Source organism: Trachurus trachurus (assembly GCF_905171665.1).
Source record: "Trachurus trachurus genome assembly, chromosome: 4".
NCBI classification, from domain to species: domain Eukaryota; kingdom Metazoa; phylum Chordata; class Actinopteri; order Carangiformes; family Carangidae; genus Trachurus; species Trachurus trachurus.
In genome coordinates this window covers 11,745,436-11,767,914 of record NC_139898.1, presented here as the reverse complement: position 1 = coordinate 11,767,914, position 22,479 = coordinate 11,745,436, and the positions used below count along the sequence as shown (strand labels likewise).

General features: G+C 40.0%; 3 protein-coding genes across 4 annotated transcripts; 1 reads left to right on the top strand and 2 right to left on the bottom strand.

Annotated features, from left to right (window-relative positions):
• Positions 1–118: 118 nt before the first annotated feature.
• LOC310985231 (cytochrome P450 2J4-like) lies at positions 119–6,699 on the bottom strand. Its single transcript, XM_083970767.1, has 9 exons — positions 6,166–6,699; positions 5,185–5,347; positions 4,894–5,043; positions 4,465–4,625; positions 3,143–3,319; positions 2,910–3,048; positions 2,605–2,792; positions 2,309–2,450; positions 119–2,034 (listed from the first exon to the last, which is right to left on the bottom strand). Exons 1-9 carry the CDS (start codon positions 6,364–6,366, stop codon positions 1,859–1,861), a joined length of 1,497 nt encoding a protein of 498 aa, XP_083826893.1. The 5' UTR covers positions 6,367–6,699; the 3' UTR covers positions 119–1,858.
• A 1,110-nt stretch (positions 6,700–7,809) lies between these two features.
• LOC310984768 (cytochrome P450 2J4-like) lies at positions 7,810–14,127 on the bottom strand (the record flags this gene model as incomplete). Its single annotated transcript, XM_083970084.1, has 10 exons — positions 7,810–8,387; positions 8,569–8,710; positions 8,971–9,071; positions 10,610–10,696; positions 10,899–11,037; positions 11,132–11,308; positions 11,611–11,771; positions 12,540–12,689; positions 12,822–12,984; positions 13,927–14,127. The coding sequence occupies 10 exons, from the start codon at positions 14,125–14,127 to the stop codon at positions 8,212–8,214; spliced, it is 1,497 nt and encodes a 498-aa protein (XP_083826210.1). The 3' UTR covers positions 7,810–8,211.
• A 4,185-nt stretch (positions 14,128–18,312) lies between these two features.
• LOC310984340 (cytochrome P450 2J2-like) lies at positions 18,313–22,201 on the top strand. 2 transcript variants are annotated; one of them, XM_083969525.1, is made up of 9 exons: positions 18,313–19,060; positions 19,657–19,819; positions 20,088–20,237; positions 20,322–20,482; positions 20,573–20,749; positions 21,012–21,153; positions 21,264–21,451; positions 21,535–21,676; positions 21,792–22,201. In XM_083969525.1, the coding sequence occupies exons 1-9, from the start codon at positions 18,878–18,880 to the stop codon at positions 21,965–21,967; spliced, it is 1,482 nt and encodes a 493-aa protein (XP_083825651.1). In that variant the 5' UTR covers positions 18,313–18,877; the 3' UTR covers positions 21,968–22,201. The 2 variants fall into 2 exon arrangements, with proteins under 2 accessions (XP_083825651.1, XP_083825650.1); XM_083969524.1 differs by having other exon boundaries at positions 18,327–19,060; positions 20,088–20,241; positions 20,326–20,482.
• The last annotated feature ends 278 nt before the right edge of the window (positions 22,202–22,479 follow it).

Below are 22,479 nucleotides of genomic sequence, written 5' to 3'. Positions count from 1 at the left end.
TCAAAAAATGTGAAAGGTACAAATGATGAGCAACAGCTAAAAGGTGGAATTTTTAGAGATGAAGTGATTGAAATTGGTGGTTTATACACAAAGACAGCAAACATCGTGGAAGTCACAATTGTGTGTAGATGTATGGGTTTATTGAGGATTTCTATTATACAAGCTTAAAACATTACCACAAAAGTTAAACAATCTACTCCAGTCCTCCCACAGTTAACTAAACTAGCTCCAATCAACAGTGGCTATAGTTAATGCGAAGCTGATAAACAGTACTCTAAACATGGTGCTCTCTCATCGAGAGAAACCACAGATTGAAACCACCATGTGAACAAGTAGGCCACAGGATGAGGTGCATGCGTGGACTATTGCAACTCCCTCCTCTTTGTTCTCACTCAAAAATCCTTCCATAGACTTCAACTGGTCTGGTTCAGCTGCCTGTTTAATCACCAAGACTACCTCCATCCACCACATCACTCCCGTCCTGCGGCAGCTCCACTGGCTCCTGGTTAATTCACACACTGATTTCAAAATCCTTCTGTTGACATTCAAGGCCACATCCTCCATGTTGACAATCCATCTCGTACCCACAATTAATCACAATACATTTCTTTTAAGAATCACTTTTGATGCACAGATCATCCTCCGCCATACACTTGACTGTCCCCACCGCCTGTCTCACCACTGTGGGCAGCACAGCTTTCAGCTTAGAAATATCAATTTACTCCCAATATTTAAAACCATACTCAAAACCCATCTGTTTAAGATCGCCTTATCTCTTTGATTTGATAACAATTGCATTGTCTAATTTTAACCTGTTTGTTTTTTTTTTAAATCTTGTGTATCTCTAGTGGTTTTTACTGTGTATTTTGCACTTCTTTATTCAGTGCACAGTGTCCTTGGACTAACAGAAAGGCACCTATGAAATAAAATGTATCATTGTTACTATTATAAATCCCAGTCTTATTTACACACATCAAGTTTTCGAATCAGACACATATCAAAGCCAGTGATTTTTTTTACCCTGGGATGTATTGTGTGTTTTTCCACATTTGAACGATTTGGTTTCATTTTAAAGAATACCTAATCCCTTGTATTCTCATCTAGAGACCCCCTAAGACCTGCAATACACAGCTCATCACTGATCATGGTCACAAACACAAAATCCTTTTTAAATAATCAATATCTGTTGACTGGTCCCTCACAAGGCAGCCTGTTGAATCCTCAACAGAGAGATTTAAATCAATTCTGTAATTATTTTACTGACAAGATTGAGAAAAACAAATCATTAGAGAGCTCACCTGCTCCCTTCTTCTATTTGCCATTTCAGTGAGATATCTGATAACTCTGGAAAACGCTCTGGCTAATTATAAATCCTCCACCATAAATTGGTCTCTTTCATCCTTGGGAAGAAACTCTTTTAAGATACCTCTGTTGCCATTTTTATCCTGACTTCTGAGTGAGTGACAATCAGATTTTAATTTTAAGATTCAGGCTGAATCAGGCGGCAGTCTACATGTGACTCCTCTAAATCTCGACTGGTCGTTAAAGGTGACCAAGCCATTGCTGTTTGGGTCCCAAGGCTGCGGATTCACTGGATCCTCTTTTAAATCACCTCTTTGGTGTTTTCTTAACCATTTACATTGCTGTATTTTTAACCATGTTCAACCATTGGTTTTGACATGTAGTGTATGAATGAAATTTGTAATTTTTGTATATATATATTTTTTTTTAATTGTTGAACATAAAAGACCTCCTGAGTTAGAGGAGCTCAGAAAGATATAACATAGCAGATAAAATATTAACATTAAATGCAGTGGATTGATTCATTGTGTTGGTTCAGTTTGGCACAGTGGCTGGTTTATCTTGGCTTGGCACAAACATTGTACGGTTTGGGGGAGTGAACACCCCCCAGAATGCCCTCCACACTGGGCTGCTCTCCAGCAGGTGGAGAAAAAGAAAACCTCTGAAAGAGGCAGGTGAAGAAGAGGAATAACTCCATCCTGGCCAATGATTCTCCAAGACATGCACGCTTCCCTACGAAAAGAAAATGAGTCTGACTCACAAAATCTACAAAGGATTTGCTTTGATCACAGAATATTTCCACAGCTCTGGAACAACATTAGGATAAGATAGAAAAACTGATCCCATCTTGAGTTGCCAAATAATGTAAGAATGACATGGTAAACAGTTCCACAGGTAAATGGTTGATGGCCAGTATTGATATATGTTTTTTTGTGTCAATTTTCATGTGCAAACTTCTCAGTTAAAAACATTGAACTGAGTTAGAGGGTTGTAACTACTGACTGACCTGCTGAAAAGGGAATGAACTCCTCTCTTCTTCTGAATTTACCATCCTGGTCCAGAAAGTGCTGAGGGTTGAAGGAGTGTGGGGTTTCCCATACTGACTCGTCACGAAAGACTGAGTGCAGAGTCGGAAAGATCCCGGTGCCCTGGAGACATAATAGTTGATCAAAAGCATTGATCAGTGCTTCCTCTTGTCAATTGGACAAAAATAATAACAACATGACAAGATTGAAAAATATTTGCAAAAAATTGATAGTTCTGGATTAAGAAAAGTAGCTCTTTCTAAAATGTCCATCATACCTTTGGAATTGTGTACTTGTCCAACGTAGTGTCCTTGCTTGCTTGGCGGACCACATTGAGGGGAATGATGTTACCCATTCTCTGGATCTCGTGGATGACAGCATTCGTATAGGGCATGTTTTCTCTGTCAGCCACAGAAGGCTGTCTGGATGAACCAACCACAGAGTCTATCTCAGCCTGGACTTTCTCTGTACACAGTGAAAACAGGAAACTTAGTGAACATGGCTTGTTTATCACAGGGTTGACCTGTAAGAGACCCCCAGATACCATCAAGTTATCAATATGGCATGTACACACACACACACCTTGTATGTGAGGGTAGTAGATCATGTAAAGAAGTCCCCAACGTAAAGTAGTGGTAGTAGTTTCAGTTCCTGCACCAAACAGGTCCAAGGCGCAAATGCACAAATTCTCTATATCAAAACCTGAGTCTATGTCTTCCTTCTATTAGTGACAGAAAAAAGACAGCAGTCAGTTCCCATATTTCAATAAAAAATGCATAAAGAACAAATAGAATACAGTCACATCAAACCCTCACCTCTCCCATTTCAATGAGGAAGGAATCAATGTAGTCTCTTGGTGAGGAGGGGTCGAGGTTTTCTCTGTGCTCTTTGACCTTGATTGTGATGAAGTCAATAACCTTTTGTACCAGCATGAGTATTGTCTTGTGAGGTCCAGGCACCCACCTCATGAGCCAAGGCACTGCGTTGTAAATCTACATAGAAAAAGGACAGATACCAGCTAATCAGAAAATCAGGCCACAGTCAGTTCACCACTTACTGTAAGTATGAAGTAGAGGTATACCCATCGTGGCTGATGACTGTGCAGCCTCCCACTGTCATGGCCTTTGTTACTAAGACAACTTCATTAATAACATATTAGCATGATTATTGGAACGACTTTAATGTTTTTTCATGGGCTATTGGCCGATTAATCAGCTTTTTCCTGCTTCAAACTATTGTTATTCTATTAGCCTTTAAAAATCGGCTATTCGTCGACCTCTAGTACAAAGCTTTTCTCAATAAAGGAACATCAAGATTTAGCATATTGATATCAATGTATGTAAACTTGTAAACTTTGTGGAGGGAGGTGAAATGAGCCAGAGAAGAACCATTAACACAGATCACTGCGAACATACATTCGTTTTTTTCTATTGTAAGCTATTATTCTTCATTCTTCTTTGTATTATGTAACAATTCTTAAGGTTATGGACCCCAGGAAGACTATCTAGTTGTCATCAACTGTTGGGGACCCATGCATAAATAAATGAATAAATTCAATTGTGTGGAAGGTGCTTATTGTCTAGCATTGATGGAGGTCTATGTTCTCTGAATGTCTGCGTCATTTGTCATCTGTAAAGGAACTGCTGGATTTTGATTCATGTCGCCACCTGCTGGTAGTAATCAAACCTTCTATTGGCCCATGTTGAGGAGCATGGCTGCCGCACGCCATAAAGGGATAAATTGAATTATTTGACATGGGTTTGGGTTTACAAATTTATTCTTTTTATGACACTTTTATAGCCTCATAGAGGACATAAAGCATATGACAGCATGCATTAGTGGACCGCAGCATTAGATTTTATGTTGTAATGGACGAAAAGCAAAAATAACAATCTATTAAGTACACTTTGATGACTTTGTGTCTTTTCTTCTAGTGACAGGAAATGTTTTTACATTGTTTCATTGATATGTTTACTTAAATTAAGGATCTGAATACTTCTTTGCCACTAGTAAAACATTTAAAAACTGACTGACCTATGATTTTTAAAAAAAATAAATAAAAAAAATACCACTTAAGTGCTCTGGCATTATAAATCCTGATTTTAAAAAGATTAGAGCATGCAATCTCTTCACTCACTTGTACTGCGATATTAGCTTGTAAGGACACTATGTCGTTAAAGTTCTGAAGAATAGTCTGGTACTGCTTGTCAGTGTACTCAAAACGCTCCCCAAACACCAGGCAGCAGATAACGTTGGACACAGCATTGTGTATCAGTGACTGGGCATTAAAGGGCTTCCCTGTAAAATAAAGACAAGAAACAAATAGCTCTCTCTCACACACACACACGCCACAATATTGTTGTGTCGCCAAAGATTCAGCCTGGCATACAAGACCCACCAAAACTCACTTAATCAATTTTATATTTCTCAAAACTGAATATTAATGAATTTTCTATATGAAAAGCAAAAATGATCATTCCAACTTAAATATGTGCTGCATATTGCAGTATCTACCCTTACACTGTACATGGTATTTTGCATATCATTAAAAATAAATATTATTTGCCTTGATGATCTTCTATAGCTTCAGTGAGATATCTGCACTCCTGCTGGATGGATGGCTCCAAGGTCTTCTTGCCCAAACCAAAGTTTCTGAGAGTATGAAGAGCAAATCTCCTCTGCTGCTTCCATGGGTTACCATTGGATACCACAAGACCTTTTTAGAAACACAAAACAGCTTTGAAACAAGTGTTATGAAGCCTAAGTGCAGTATTATTAACTACTATGCTAACATATTTAACATGGTTTAAGTCTGATGCTACTGGCTTTAAATGAACTGTATTGAACACTAGCCTACCTCTGTTCCCAATTGACTCAAAAAACAGCGGTATGATGGGACGATCTATGTAGTCTTCTCCTTTTTCGACCAGGGCTTCTTTCACAAGTTTGTAACCATTGATGACCACAAATCTTCCACCAAAGATGTGAAGGCTGAAAATGTTTCCATATTTCTCTGCAAACTGAGCACACCATGTTTAATTTCTGGGATTGTCCCGCTGTAAAAATAACATTACTGATGCTTGGGTGAAATTTTCCATGCAGCAGTTTGAATAACGCAACAATGCAGCCTCACAAATAGCCTATTATTATTATTATTTTATTTTTTCTAAAAAGAAACTAGCACAAATTGAAACCTGCTGTAAAGTATCCTGTATGGAGTTTAATTGGCATAATTTGGCTGTAACAAATGAAAGAAGCTGCTGGTTGGGAAATGCAAACAGGAGCAGCAACAAACTAACAACAGGACAGTTAACGTAAGTGCCCAGACTTCCTGAATTTTATCAAGCTGAAGCTCCCAAAGGATAACTTTGTTTTTATTTTATCAACTTATGAAGACAAACCATTTGAGAAACTGGAAACAGAATATTCCTGGCTTAAGATGATTTAATGATTAACATACATATCCTCAAAACAGCTGCCAGTTAGTTGTTGGTCAACACTTTATGACACTTCATGCAGTAACTTAAAATGTTGGTGTTATCTAACCCCTTTGGCTCATTATCAAATCCTAATGGGCAACTTCAAATGTTTATACAACACAAGGGACAGTTGACTGTTTAAACTGGACCAAACAGTGTGTTGGAGAGTTCACTTTTAAAGGATTTTCAATTTCAATAACAACGTTATTTATAAAAGAAAAAAAAGAAAGAAAAAAAAGTGTATTTTTTTCAAAATGCAGATTATGACTTTTCCAATAATGTGATCCTCATTCAGGCAGTGAGCAGTGGGCATTGACTTGGTCCTGAGGATGTGTTGGTGTTTGTGAGACAAACCATACCTCTGTGAACTGCAGGTGAAGTCTGGAGGGATCAATACGATGGACGTCACCAATCAAAGGCAGAGGCCACGGTCCAGGAGGGAAGTTCGGCGGAGCTCGGTTCTTCAGGACATGAGCCAGCAGCAGGAAAACACACAGAAATATCACAACACTCGAGCAGTCGACCCACTCCAGGCCGAGGATGCTGTGTATCATCTCCATGTGTTACAGCTTCTGTATCTGTCGAGCAGTGACCTGCGTGGCGTCGCGACTGCACTGACTTCAGACAAGTTTCTGAGTGAACCGGAGATTTTCATAGAGAAATGGCTTCCTGTTTACATTGGCTCGCGCTTGGCCAATTGCCAGTGTGCAGACTACGTCATTGTGTGTGTTTTTGGATTTTAAAGGACGTTTTGAAACCGACTTAACTTACCCCTTGTGCGTGGTAATAATATGGTGTAGGCTACCGTGTGTTTTTTGGGTTTCTTTACAATTAAAAGGTGAGCATGTAGCCTACCCACAGGTGTTGGTGGGGAAGAAAATGTGTGTGTGTGTGTGTGTGTGTGTGTGTGTGTGTGTGTGTGTGTGTGTGTGTGTGTGTGTGTGTGTGTGTGTGTTTGTGTTTGTGTGTGTGTGTGTGTGTGTGTGTGTGTGTGTGTGTGTGTGTGTGTGTGTGTGTGTGTGTGTGTGTGTTTGTCTCTCAACCTGTAAGCCTGCAGCAGTTGATAAAGGTGGGATTAACTCATTAAACCTCTGGGAGCCCTACCTTTATGTTTCCAGAAAGTTATTTAATGCGTAAGACTTTAGGTGTGGCCATTCTTTATAAAAATTGAATAGTCTTACATAATAAGAAGAAATAAGAAATGCAATGTCATTGGGGGCGGTCACGAGCAGGCTATGGTACAAAGTACCTTACTATTTTATTGCTGCACCCTTTTACACTGGGTCAAATGTATCTGGCAGCTAGATGGCTGTATGTTGACATTGTGAAACAGCTATTTAATACACTTAGGCCTATCTGTTGAACATGTTTATGCTGGAAGATGAATGTGTGTTTTAATAGCCTACGCCTTAACAGTGTTACTGTACTTGATTCATTGACTGAGTACTGCTAAACTAGTTTTTATTGTGAAGCCTTGTGTCTTGTATGGCAAGCCGTAGTTAGAAGTTCATGTACATGCATCTACATACAATAATGCTGTAGGTTTATCTATTTACTTAAGATATTGCACTCATCATTTATATTTACTAAGAGTTTTAGTTAATGTTAAAACATATCTGAAACTGGAGGTTTGCAAATTTTAGCCTATATGCCTTCAAAAACATGTAAAGTACTAATCATCAATAACACCTAAAGGTGAAAGTTACATGAAGTGATTGAAAGTGGTGGTTTATAGCCTACACAAAGACAGCAAACATTGTGGTAGCCTTATAAAACACATGTAGGTTTATTGAAGAATAATATTATACAATCTTAAAACAGTGCAACAGATTAATAATTTTACTGCTCAATTGTAAACTCAACTAATTCCTATCAACAGCGGATAATACCAAGTAAAATGCATGAGGTAAATCCAAGTCTTTCTTATTTACTCACACACATCGTGTTAGAGAGTCAGACATACTGTATGTAATATGCCAAGAAATAATAGCTCCCAGTGATTTTTTTTAAACTGGGATGTTTTAAGTTTTGTGTGTTTTTCCACACTTGAAAGACTTGGTTTTATTCTGAGGAATTACATGCCCTTTGTATGTATTCTTCTACAAACACCCTAACCTGCTTTCCTCAATTCATGTGATCATGGTCGAAGCCACAGAATCCTTTTTTAAATCATCAAAACCTGTGATTCGCCCCTCGTCTGGGCAGCCTGATGAAGTTGTTAGTATTCAGAGCACTTTGTGCATATTTTGAATGCAGTTTGTTATTTTTGTATGTTTTTTGAACAGAAGAGACCTCCTGAGTAAGAGGACCTCAGAAAGGAATAACATACCAGATAAAATATTAACATTACAGTAAATGCAGTGGAATCATTCATTGTGTTGGTTTAGTTTGGCACAGTGGCTGGTTTATCTTGGCTTGGCACAAACACTGTACGGTTTTGGGGAATGAATACCTCCCAAAATGCCCTCCAGACTGGGCTGCTCTCCAGCAGGTGGAGAAAAAGAAAACCTCTGAAGGAGAGAGGTGAAGGTGAGGAATAACTCCATCCTGGCCAGTGGTTCTCCAAGACATGCACGCTTCCCTACGAAAACACAATACACAAGTTGAGTGGTCTCACAAAATCCACAAAGGATTTTCTTTGATCACAGGATATTTTCACAGCTTTGGACAGTTCCACAGGTAAATGGTTGATTTGTGTCAATTTTCATGTGCAAACCTCTCAAACATTGAACTGAGTTAGAGGGTTGTAACTACTGACTGACCTGCTGAAAAGGGAATGCATTCCTCTCTTCTTCTGAATTTACCATCCTGGTCCAGAAAGTGCTGAGGGTTGAAGGAGTGTGGGGTTTCCCATACTGACTTGTCACGAAGGACTGAGTGCAGAGTCGGAAAGATCCCGGTGCCCTGGAGACATAATAGTTGATCAAAAGCATTGATCAAACCGATGTGTTTTTTTTTCAGTGCTTGCACTTGTTAATTTGACAAAAATATGAATAATAGATCTTGCTTGAAAAACATTCACTGAAAAAGGATAGTTTTGGATTCAGTGTACAAACGTAAGTCATCCAAAAGCTATGTCAAAAAATAACAACAACAAAACTTAGAAAACAAGCAATACGCAAAATACCGACAGAAAGTAGCTCTTTCTAAAGCTTCCATCATACCTTTGGTATTGTGTACCCTTCCAACGTTGTGTCCTTGTTTGCTATACGGACCACATTGAGGGGGAGGACGTTACCCATTCTCTGGATCTCGTGGATGACAGCATTCGTATAGGGCAGTGGTTTTCAAAGTGGGGGCCGCGGCCCCCTGGGGGGCCGCCAGGGGGCGCTAGGGGGGCCTCAGAAACTGGGAGGAAAGATGAGAAAAAAAAGCAAAAAAAAAAAAAAATGTAATCACATTTTTTTTTTTTATCATTGTTATAAAATATAATTTATAATAATATATTTCAAAATGTTATTTGCCATGCTCATCTTTCTGACTGCCTGCCAGTCAAAATATCATTCACGACCCCATAATCTTGTGTAGACCAGGGGTTTGGCCTGTTAACCAAGCTGCTCTGCCCATGGCTCTGCTCAGCTAGCTAGCGCCAAATGGACAAAACTCTCTCAGAGGAAAAACTTTTCTTAGCTCACGCTGGATTTAGCTGATCCAACTAACACTAACTAATTAGTTAAAATGATCGACGTCACTCAGGTGGACCAGATGTTTTTACAGTGTGATCACCTGATCGATACAAAGCTCCAGTCATTCTCTGAGCTTGACCGTGCTGTGCTGTGAAACTACGACCGGAGAAGTTGGACTCTGACACCCGGTACCGCCACACTGAGCCCCAGACCGGTGACGTCTCTGTTAACGTTCATCCGTGAGAACACCTGCCGAGGCGGTGCCGTCCGCAGGGACTGACCGCAGCTCAGACGGACCGGAAATGAAACTGACCGGAGACCGCGGTGCGCGCCGAGGAAAAGTTCTGATTATTGAATGGGAGTGAGTTGCTCTGCTCCGACAGTCCGTCCGGGTCCGGTTCGACAGATCCAGCAGTCCACAGTAGGCTATTGGTGAGTGACAGCATATCCATCATCATGCTGCGTTTGTGGTGCTGGTCTGTGCTTACTGTGTCTATTTAAACGGAACAATTTATTCTATTGATTTAAAACAGTAGGAGGATAATTCACGTTTGTAATTAGTTATAGTAGCAATCCGCTATTGTTGCGCTGGATCGCTATATGGTGACAAGTGAGGTAAAGTTGTTGCTGTTCTCTCATTTGCTCTGAGCTTGGGTTTGTCAGCTTATGATGTGGAATATTGCATTCTCTATTTAGGCTTGTGTGATTGCTACAGTGCGTGGATCCCTGACTAACACATCAGTAACAAGAGAAAACACTGTAGTTTTCCTCATGTGTAGCATTTACAGTATATAGCCTGTCTGTCACTCCCAGGCGCACGCACACACACACACACACACACACACACACACACACACACACACACACACACACACACACACACACACACACACACACACACACACACACACACACACACACACACACACACACTTGAGGGGTTTGATTTATTTTGTGTTTTTCTTATCTGTCAAATCAATAACAATATGTTTCATAAGATTCTTATATTAAACAAATAGTAATAATTATTGAAAAGTGAATGAAAGTAAGAAAATACATTATAAACACCCCCCCCCCCCCCCCCCCCCCCCCCCCCCCCGCTGGCTGGGGGGTTGGGGGGTCCCCGGCCAGAAGCTAATGCTGGTTGGGGGGCCTTGGCATGGAAAAGTTTGGGAACCCCTGGTATAGGGCATGTTTTCTCTGTCAGCCACAGAAGGCTGTCTGGATGAACCAACCACAGAGTCTATCTCAGCCTGGACTTTCTCTGTACACAGTGAAAACGGGAAACTTAGTGAACATGGCTTGTTTATCACAGGGTTGACCTGTAAGAGAACCATGAGACACACACACACACACACACACACACACACACACACACACACACACACACACACACACACACACACACACACACACACACACACACACACACACACACACACACACACACACATGCACACACACACCTTGTATGTGAGGGTAGTAGATCATGTAAAGAAGTCCCCAGTGTAAAGTAGTGGTAGTAGTTTCAGTTCCTGCACCAAACAGGTCCAAGGCGCAAATGCACAAATTCTCTATATCAAAACCTGAGTCTATGTCTTCCTTCTATTAGTGACAGAAAAAAGACAGCAGTCAGTTCTGATATTTAAATAGAAAATGCATAAAGAACAAATAGAATACAGTCACATCAAACCCTCACCTCTCCCATTTCAATGAGGAAGGAATCGATGTAGTCTCTTGGTGAGGAGGGGTTGAGGTTTTCTCTGTGCTCTTTGACCTTGACTTTGATAAAATCAGTCATCTCCTGTACCAGTCTGAGCAAGGCCTTGTGATGTCCAGGCAGCCACCTCATGAGCCAGGGCATTGTGTTGTAAATCTACATCGGAAAAGGACACCAGCTCATCAGAAAATCACCACAGTTCACCAAAGTAGAAGTCGACCCATATAGCAGATGGCTGCACAGCCTCCTTTGTATGTTTACTTGAATAAAGCATCTGAGTACTTTGCCAGTTACACATTTTTGTTTATTATTATTTAGTTTTATTCAGCGACTGAATAAGTTCATGTTGATTATGTTGTTATGGGATCCTCTTACATTATTTTTTGCTTAAAAACAACCTTTTGGCTCTGGCATTTCGGGATTTCAAATAGAATACAGTGTGCAATATGTTCACTCACATGTACTGTCCATCGTCCTTGTAAGGACACTATGTCATTGAAGTTCTGAAGAATAGTATTGTGATTCTTGTCAGTGTATTCAAATCGCTCCCCAAACACCAGGCAGCAGATAACGTTGGACACAGCATTTTGTAATAGAGGCTGGGCATTAAAGGGTTTTCCTGTAAAATAAAGACAAGAAACAACATGTTAATACATATAAAAAGAAAACATCCCCACTTGCCCACTTGGGCGGTCATGTACCCCCTTTCCAAGCTTGGGTCTTGGGAGCCTGAGGGTCTTAGCTGTTCCTATGATTACTGTGCAGATTAATGGATGGAACAAGATCAAACCCATCAACAAATACTCCCTATGAGATACCTGCTGGAATATAGCCTGGCCTGATGAAAAGATTGAAGCCACTGATATCAAGACAAGGAAGCCCCTCATCATGCATGGAGGGTTTCATACTAAGCGGAAGGAGGGTGGCCAAGGACTAGTGAGCGTCAGAGCCACTATCCAGGATGAAACAACCAATATCCATGAGTTTGCAGGACGGGCCCACAGTGAGGATCTGTTACGTGAATGCCTCAGGCAGCAGAAACCAAGCAGGGAGGAGGAGGAGCCAGTGAAGCTAGCATGAGAGGACTGGCCCCTCCATGGCATGTACCAGTGGCAAATAGTGGGGGGTGAAGCCAATTATGATGCCAGTGGTGATAGGAGCACTGGGAGCTGTAACCCCCCCAAAAACTGGGCAAGTGGCTCTGGTAGATCTAGGAACAACATCAGAAGGGTTAAGGACCTTGGCTTAAAAGGTATAAAACAACTCTCTGTGTATCTATGGCAGCCTGGCCAGCTGATCGACATGGCCCAACAAAACTCACATCAACAGCAGTATCGGCCCATACATGAGTTTTTTTTGTATATCGTTAAAAATAGATATTATTTGCCTTGATGATCTCCAAAAGCTTCAATGAGATATCTGCACTCCTGCTGGATGGATGGCTCCAAGGTCTTCTTGCCCAAACCAAAGTTTCTGAGGGTGTGACGAGCAAATCTCCTCTGCTGCTTCCATGGGTTACCATTGGATACCACAATACCTTTTAGAAACACAAACAGCATTACTGTAAACCAAGTGTAACGAAACCTGAATGGTATAAATATTAATAAATACTCTTAACAAGGTGCAAGTCTGATGCTACCGGCCTTAAATAAATTGCATTGCACGCTACCTCTATTCCCGAATGAATCATGAAACACTGGTACAATGGGACGATCAATGAAGTCTTCTCCTTTTTCGACCAGGGCTTCTTTCACAAGTTTGTAACCATTGATGACAACAAACCTTCCACCAAAGATGTGAAGGCTGAAAATGTTTCCATATTTCTCTGCAAACTGAGCACACCATGTTTAATTTCTGGGTTTGCTTGTTGTATTGATCAACAAAATGTAAAATGTAAAATGTAAGCAGGAACAGAAGTAGACTAACAAGACAATTGCAGCAAATAAAACATTCGCTTCTTGTGGCAAAACAAATGTGCATCTTGGCTTTGTGTCAAAAACTTTGACCAGCGAAGTCGCAGCCTTGACCAACTGCACTGACGTAGCCTATGTGGTTCTCCTCTCAATTACAACTACAAACAAGCACACTGATGTCTGTGTGTGTCACATCCTGCACTGCCCACATTCAGCACTGGCAGGCGATTATCCTCCTCCCCCTCCCTCCCTAAGCCTTGAAGTTGCTAGTGAATTTTGTAAATGTAAATGTACTTTATTTATACAGCCCTTTACAACAACCCTTTCGGTGAATCAAAGTGCTTTACAATAGATAATAAATAAAAAGGAATTAGTAAAGACAATTAAAAACACTAAAATAGAACAAAATAAAATAAAAGTGTCACCACGCCACTGGGTATTAAAAGCCATCCTAAATAATGTTGGTGTTATCTAACCCCTTATTTGGCTTAATATCAAATCCTTATAGAGCAATTCCAGTTTACAGAACGCACAGGGACATTTGACTGTTTAAACTGGACCAAACAGTGAGGCTGAGTGTTCACTTCTGAAGGACATGTCCACATCAACATCATCTGGCACATAAGTTAATGTTTTTTCTCTCTCATTTTGCAACTGCAGAACCTGCTTGAAGTTGATCTATAGCGCCTGTGAAATGCAGTTTTCTTTTTCTGGACTTTTCATTCATATGCAGATGTATCCATTCTTTTTTTAAATAACGATTAATTTTTAAAAAAAGTATAAAATTGTTTAAAATTAATTTTAAAACGCAGATTGTGACTTGAATGTGTGGGATGTGTTGCTGTTGTCTCAGAGACATACCTCTGTGAACTGCAGGTGAAGTCTGGAGGGATCAACGCGATGGATGTCACCAATCAAAGGCAGCGGCCACGGTCCAGGAGGGAAGTTTGGCTCGGCTCGGCTCTTCAGAACATGAGCCAGCAGCAGCAAAACACACAGAAACATCACAACACCCGAGTAGTCGACCCACTTTGGGCCGAGGATGCTGTATATCGTCTCCATGTGTTACAGCCTCTATATTACTGATCTTATGTGTCTGTCTAGCTGTGGCCTGCGTGTTGTCAGGACTGCACTGCAGTCAAGATGAGTGGACCAGATACTTAAAGGCCCCATGGCATGAAAAATGTGATTTTGGTTATTTTTTCGTGCTTGGGGAGGTCTTTGGGCCACGTATATACTGTCCCATGCATCAAACTGGTCATAAACGGAGAAACACACACCGCCCATTTGTAGGAACATTCTATTTAAGACGAGCAGATAGCACTTCCTCCTTTCTGTGATGTCACACACAAGGTAACTCCGCCCACCGTGACCAGTTGTTTTTTTTCAATTTTTATGAATGCAGCTTAGGTTTCAGTTACTTGCCTGTGATTGGCCCGACCACATGCAACTCAAAAACAGTCAGCCAATCAGAGGAGAGGTTCTCATTCTCTCTTCTGATTGGCCAAATGACCTGTGCCTGCTAGAACTCCAGAAAGAGGCAACAGAAAGGGGCAATATAAACGATATTAAGCAGATCACAGGTACTCAAAACCAATGATACATCTTGTTAGGGATATCAGCAGGTAAATAAACCCAGACAAAAGTGCACAGCATGGGGCCTTTAAAGGGAAGACTATCTGCTTCATGTTTACACTGTGTGTTGGTGTGTGTTTACAGGTAGGCCTACATGCCAAACTCTGTAGTAGGCGATAAGAAGATAAGGCAGTGTGTGGTTTTTGCGTTTCTTCAAAAGGGCAATGTGTGGTGGGTATGGAATATCATAGATATTACAGTAACTTCATGTAATACCAGTGAATGAATAACTAACACAGGAGGCCAAAATGTGAAAGTAGACCATTTATTATGAAGATTATTACACCAAGTTGATTGTACTTTAACCACTTTCATCAAGTGATTGTCTCAAATGGTTTAAGTTACTTGAAGGTAGAGAAAATTAATTTGATCAAGTATAGTCAACTTACTGTAAATATAAATGATCAGAATTTAAAATGTTAAGTTACATAAACTTAAATGATTTAAGTAATCAACAATTGAAAGAAATTGTGGAGTCACTTAAAAGTACAATATTTAGAACTTAATATTATGAATCAAATCCTATATAATGCAGTACATTTTATTTATTTTATTTCATTTTACACACAATAAAGCAACAAATATGTATTAACAGTGAAATACAACATGCAAAACCAAAATAGCAGTGCAACTTTCAAAAAATGTGTCCCCTGTAGAATAATTGCAGTAAAATTCAACACCAGAGGCACATTGCTGAGGTAGGTTGGTGATGTAACGGCTTCCATTACAAGGCTGCCGTCTAGGATGATGACTCTTGAGAGGTTTAGTTGTGGTGATGCTGGGTTTGCAGCTCCATTGTCCTTAGGATTCCCACTGGAATGTCCACAGAGTCTCCCTTATTAAGACTCTATATAGTGGGAAGAACAAGACAAAAAGAGGACATTCAGGTTACGAAGAATTTCTTTAATATATCATTTTGATAATTCACTGTGGTTTTATTTTAGTTGTGTAAATGTCATTTTGTATGTCTGTATGTAGTGTAGATTCCATGTTAGTGTTATTCACCAAACCAAAGAAGAACTAACCATCAATATCATCACAAGAGAAAACAGGATAAGTTCCATGTTTTAGCACCTAATGTTTAAAAAGCTGTGCTCTCTGCAGATAGCAGGGCAGTCCTCCATGGTATTTTACTTTGGCTTTAAACAAAAAATAGTAGGGCAATAATGAGGCTAATGTTAAAAGTGGACATTGACAACATTGAATTTTACACTTGCAATGTTGAATGTAGAGAAGACACAAGAGCTATTCTAAAAACACAGGACTGCATTTGTCAAATGCTCACTAAGTCAACCTCAAATTTACATACATTCAGATGTAAACATTTCAAACTTGAATTAGTAGTAGGCCTACTTGAATAGAGAAAACAACTCACCTCATTCAGGCGAAATTGGTATCCTCTTTACTGCAGGCAAATGTCCTTTAAAATGGTCAAAACTTGTGAAAAACAGAAAAATGAAGGCAGAAAATGTGCTGTCCAAGGAGCATGCAAAGTGCAAAGACTTTAAATTGCTTTGTGAAAATAAGAAAATTGCACAACTTACTCTGTATCCTCCAATGACAAGCACAGACTTGAATTTAGTTTTGAGCCAATCACAACAGGGTAGCACTGTGGCCAGAGGTAAAACTTTTGTTAAACTTACAAAAATGAGTAGGCTACAACCAATGACTGTCCCAAACACTCATTATAAACTCATACTGTTTAAATAATGCAACAAAACACATTTTTTAATGTGGTATTTACTAAAACTGTTTACTTAGAAAGAACTTTCCGGTTAACAGTGATCTGCAATCTGCTTCCTGTTTACATTGTGTGTAGGTGTGTGTTTACAGGTATGACCAAACGTCAAAAACAAGGTTCAGTGTGGATCTTACCCTTTGCCAATGTCAAGACAATTTGTGCTTTTTGTGTGCAGTACGTGCTGTGGAAATGCAAGGTTGGATGGATCTGGACAGAGCACAGTGTGATGCTCTTTCTTTCAACATCAGTAAACACTGCTGCCAGGCTTTTGTCAGGAAGCAAGTAAAGTGACCCCTGCAGCCCTTCACTCGCTACCTGTATTTTAGAATTGATTTAAAGATTTTATAGCCCTTTTTTTTCAAAGCTTAACACAGTCAGGCTCCAGTCTACATTTGCAAGAAGAAGAATAGTCTTGTGATTCTTGATAGTGTATTCAAATCGCTTCCCAAACACCAGGCAGCAGATAACGTTGGACACAGCATTGTGTATCAGTGGCTGGACATCAAAGGTCTTTCCTGTAAAATAAAGACAAGAAATTACAAACAGAAAGACATTACAGACATAACAACTCACTTTGGCTCACATGAACACATATTGTTAAAAATAAATATAATTTGCCTTGATGATCTTCAAAAGTTTCATTGAGATATCTGCACTCCTGCTGGATGGATGGCTCCAAGGTCTTCTTGCCAAAACCAAAGTTTCTGAGGGTATGAAGAGCAAATCTCCTCTGCTGCTTCCATGGGTTACCACTGGATACCACAAGACCTTACGGAAACACAAAACAGCATAAAACTACGTGTTATGAAGTCTGAATGTACAATGCTGTGAAAAGGTATTTGCCACCTTCATTATTTTAAATATTTAAGTGTGACAAATGTGCGACACACTAAGAATTTCCGAAGGGGGCAAATACCTTTTCACAGAATTTCTCTCTCTCTTCTCCTTTTTCGACCAGGGCTTCGGCTGACAGACAGAAGACCAACTTTTTTATTATTACCAAAACCAAAGAATGGCCACGCCTAAGTAAATGGAGTAGACAAATCCTCTGAAAACCTCTAGTCCACTCATAAACCTGTCTGAACTCAGTTGTGCAGGACACTGCTAGAAAGATACATAAGATGGAGACGATATACAGCATCCTCGGCCTGGAGTGGGTCGACTGCTCGACTGCTTGTGATATTTCTGTGTGTTTTCCTGCTGCTGGCTCATGTCCTGAAGAACCGAGCTCCGCCGAACTTCCCTCCTGGACCGTGGCCTCTGCCTTTGATTGGTGACGTCCATCGTATTGATCCCTCCAGACTTCACCTGCAGTTCACAGAGGTATGGTTTGTCTCTCAAACACCAACACATCCTCAGAACCAAGTCATTGCCCACTGCTCACTGCTTGATGGAGGATCACATTATTGGAAAAGTCATAATCTGCTTTGGAAATGAATGAACAAATACAATTTGATGCAATTTTAATTTATTATTATATTTTATATTTAAAAATGAAGTAAATTAATAATTACATTTTAGCCTGAATGAAAAATCCCAAAAGTGAAAAACTACATTCCACAGGTGCTAGAGATTAACGTAAACAGGCTCTGGAAATTAGAAAAAATCCTTAATGTGCAAGCTGATGTATATGGATATGGACTTATCCTTCAAAAAACTCCAACACAGTTTGGTCCAGTTCAAACGGTCAAATGTCGCTTGTGTTACATAAAGATCAGGAATTGTGCCATTAGATTTTGATACTGGGCCAAAGGGGTTAGATAACACCAACATTCCAAGTCATTGCACGACTTGTTGACCAAGAATTCACTGGCATATGTATGTATGTACAGCTTGATATATCTTTCTAGCAGTGTCCTGCACCACTGAGTTCAGACAGGTTTATGAGTGGACTATAGGTTTTCAGAGAAGATTAGTCTACTCCATTTACTTAGGCGTGGCCATTCTTTGGTTTTGGTAATAATAAAAAAGTTGGTCTTCTGTCGGTCAGCTGCAGTACTACTTGGTGGTATATGTAATGACTCTGAGATATCACAAGCAAGCTATGGTTCAAAGTACTTTACTGTTTTATTGCTGCACCCTTTGATACTGGGTCTAATGTATGGCAGCTATGTGTGTATTTTGATATTGTGAAACAGCTATTAAATACACACATTTGACAGCTACTCATGCTGGAAGATTAATGTGTATTTGAATGGGACTTTACATTGTTATCTTACTTGATTTATTGACTGAATTTAAATTTTTGATGCCACAGTTAGAAATACAGGGGAAAAGTTCAAGCTCCAGCCTTGTTTTTGACCTCATAGGTCCCATGAGGCCCCCAGTGTTACATAACAGGACATTCCTTTGCAGGGCCCGTTGTTGTTTTCCAGTCCTCACTTGGATAACGTGTCTGCAGGATCAGTCAGAGGTGCTTTTTGTTTCAACTTCATCATGTTTTTTCAAGCTATTTTTGATTGTATGGACTTTACTGGTTGGCTCTTGTTTGGTTTTGTGTTGTTGCTTTTGAATGATGTGGTTAGAAACTGGAGGCCTTCCAGCTTCCCACCTGGACCCTGGGCTGTGCCCTTTCTTGGAAATATCTTCACAGGAGTTGACTTCAAAACAATGGAGACGGTGAGGTGAACAGTAACAATGTATATAAATAATTTGCATCTGAGTTTTTTCACAGAAAGTTTTTTTTTTTACAGTATAGGCTATCCATGGTGCAGGGGGTTCAAAGAGGGTATAGTGTTGTCAACATGATAACACAAAATTCAATAGAACTAAAACAAAACAAAACAAAAAAACATCCCAAATAATCACTGACAGGTCATTAGCTTACTTGCTTCATTTAGTATGTCAGAAAGGATCATTTTAAACATTAAAACCTATAGCAAGCATTTACAAACTACATAGGACAGTATAGGAAGTCCAACATTTTTTTAGCAATGGTAACAGTGAGGTATTATTTCAATGTTAGGTAGTCTGTTCAGCCGAGCAAGCTATCAGAACAGTCCCCGACCTGTAAGTCACCTACTGTATTACAAGCGATGCAGGTTAAGGGCTTAAAAGATCCTCAGACAGCCCAACTACCCTGGAAACTCACTCTTCTCCCTGCTGCCATCAGGCATTATTCATTCTATAGTCTGTATCATTCACATACCGAAAGATTTTTCATGTCTTGGCCAAACATTTCTTTTGTTGTAAAGCATTTCGTTTTTTAAATACAGCTTGCTCAGGAGTATGGCCCTGTGTTTAGCTTGAGGAAAGGCAGCGAGAGGATCGTGTTTATTTCAGGATACAAGATGGTCAAAGAGGCTCTCGTCAATCAGCTGGATAGCTTTGTTGACCGGCCTATTGTTCCCCTCTTCCATGCCGTCTTCAAAGGACTTGGTAGGTTAAAAAAAATTGTAGAATAAATATTTTTTCCCATAAATACAATGGTTATGCTTTAGACAACCAAAATCACACGTGATAAATTATACTGTCAATGCAGAATATGCGTAGCTTTGATGTGTTGGTGTCTATAACTCATCCCTCTGTCTAACATGGATGCTCCAAAGTCAGCTCAGCAAAGATTACAGAGTGATAACAACAACTGTTTCAATTCATCATGCAGAGCCAGTTTGCCTTGGTATAATTTGATATCACATTTTCACAGGCATAGCTTTGAGCAATGGTTACCTGTGGAAGAAACAGAGGAAGTTTGCCAACATTCACCTGCGTTACTTTGGAGAGGGCCAGAAGTCACTGGAAAAATATATTGAAGTGGAGAGCAACTTTCTTTGTGAGGCTTTCCAAGAGGAACAAGGCAAGTAGTTACCTCATGTGACTTGCCTTGCTTGGTTTCAAGTCATAATTCGTATGTAATTTTAAGTTTTTACTATATTCCCAGGAAGACCATTCAACCCTCATTACACCATAAATAATGCACTGAGTAATGTCATCTCCTCTGTGGTCTTTGGACATCGCTTCGAATACAGCGATCAAAGCTTTCGCAAGGTGCTGCAGTTGGACAATGAGGCTGTTATGCTTGCTGGCTTGCCCCAAACGCAGGTAAATCCTGTTGGATTATTATCATGTGATGACAAAACAACATGTACTGCTGATCTATAACTGAGTTGAGGATTTATCCCAATCACACAGCTGTATGATGCCTTCCCTGGCTTGATGAAGTACCTGCCAGGACCTCACCAAACTTTCCTCGCCAACTACAGCCAAATCACAAATTTTCTGCGGGAGGAAATACAGAAACATCAGGAAGAGTGGAACCCCGATGACCCCCGTGATTTTATCGATGTGTACCTGGCAGAGATGGAGAAGGTAAAACATGTGCACATTAAGTACTGTAGTTTCAGTGAACCATGTTGAAAGATACAGGTGTGAATACACACTTAATTTTTAACTGATAAAGTAAATGGTTAAATTTGTGTGACACAAAGTCCACAACACAGTAAATAATTGCTGTAAGATACCATGCTCCATCTATAAATACTAAAGTACAAAGAACCTCTAAGCACAGCCCCACTATAATGCCAGGAGATAATAATAAATGTTTTTTTTTCTCCTGTTAACACACTGCTAGAAAAAAGATGATCCACATGCTGGCTTCAACCTCGAAACTCTGCTTGTTTGCACCCTTGACCTGATTGAGGCTGGGACAGAAACATCCGCCACCACTTTACGCTGGGCGATCGTATACATGATGCACTACCCAGAGATCCAGAGTTAGTCCATTTATCCACATTGATGGTGTTTTATTTTGGCTGTTTAAAGTGTATAATGGCCAGTGAGGTTTCTGTTGTAGCCTACTGACTGCTTCTGCTTCCCAACTCAGAGAAAGTCCAGGAGGAGATAGACAGAGTGATCGGACAGTCTCGCCTACCCACCATGACTGACAGACCTAACATGCCCTACACTGACGCAGTCATCCATGAGGTCCAGAGGATGGGAAATATTGTTCCACTGGGATTCCCCAAAATGGCCAGCAAAGACACTACACTGGGAGGATACTTCATACCAAAAGTGAGGGGCAATTGGCTGAAAAAAAAAAGACAAATTATTAATACACAGCTGATAGCCAAAACATCTTGTCATTCCTTTTCCAGGGCACAACTACTACGGCAATGCTAGCATCTGTGCTGTTTGATAAGAATGAGTGGGCGGCTCCAGAGACCTTCAACCCCGAGCATTTCTTGGATTCAAAGGGCCAGTTCCAATGCAGAGATGCCTTTCTGCCCTTTTCAGCAGGTTTGCTCTATATTTTATAACTAACAATAACACTATCTGACTCACATAATTTGGTGCCAACATAATTCATAATACAACCATAAATCAAATGTGTGGACTATTTCTTCCCCAAAAGGTAAACGTGTGTGTTTAGGGGAGCACCTGGCCAGAATGGAGCTGTTCCTTTTCTTTGCATCTCTGCTCCAGCGCTTCACCTTCTCTCCTGCTCCTGGTGAAATGCCCAGCTTGGAGGGGGTGCTGGGATTCACCAATGCTCCAGAGCAATTCAAGATGAAGGCCGTACCTCGCTGATGTTCTCCGACTCCTCAGTGACTCTCATCCCAAACTGAGAACAAGCATTAATGAATATAATCACTATATTCTTTTTAAAGCCACAAAATCAAACATTTTATCCCTACATGTAAATAAAACCCTCTTGCCTTTGATGTGATTCTAACAGGTAAATAAAGCTCTTTTATACATGGACCAGTAACTCTTATTAAGACTGTGTTGTTGTGAAGCTACAATAAAAACTTTATCATTTTACCCACAGGTCGTTTTAAGGGTTTTCTTATTCATAGGTACATCTGTGTCTTTCATTATTTTCATTATCATTTATTAATAATTAAATGGGGTCTGCTGGTGATTTTTATTTTTAAAAGAAGAACCAGTATGTAACATAAAGTTTTCATAGTATAAATAGGATAAAGTTTGCGATCTTTTTTCCCAAAAATAAATAGATTATTTTTTTTAAAGGTTTGTTATCATTATAATAATACATAGGCTACTGTGGTGCAAACGTCAGAATATTTTCAATTTTGACC

What these genes read in the sequence shown, in the direction of transcription:
- LOC310985231 (XM_083970767.1), bottom strand. Translation starts at nt 6,366, where the DNA reads ATGGAGATGATACACAGCATCCTCGGCCTGGAGTGGGTCGACTGCTCG. An exon ending in AGCTATAGAAGATCATCAAG is followed by an intron (nt 4,626 to 4,893) that starts GCAAATAATATT and finishes TTTATTTTACAG; the next exon opens with GGAAGCCCTTTAATGCCCAG. An exon ending in GTTCATTCCCTTTTCAGCAG is followed by an intron (nt 2,035 to 2,308) that starts GTCAGTCAGTAG and finishes TTCTTTTCGTAG; the next exon opens with GGAAGCGTGCATGTCTTGGA.
- LOC310984340 (XM_083969525.1), top strand. Translation starts at nt 18,878, where the DNA reads ATGTTTTTTCAAGCTATTTTTGATTGTATGGACTTTACTGGTTGGCTC. An exon ending in TGCCGTCTTCAAAGGACTTG is followed by an intron (nt 19,820 to 20,087) that starts GTAGGTTAAAAA and finishes ACATTTTCACAG; the next exon opens with GCATAGCTTTGAGCAATGGT. An exon ending in CTGGCTTGCCCCAAACGCAG is followed by an intron (nt 20,483 to 20,572) that starts GTAAATCCTGTT and finishes CCAATCACACAG; the next exon opens with CTGTATGATGCCTTCCCTGG.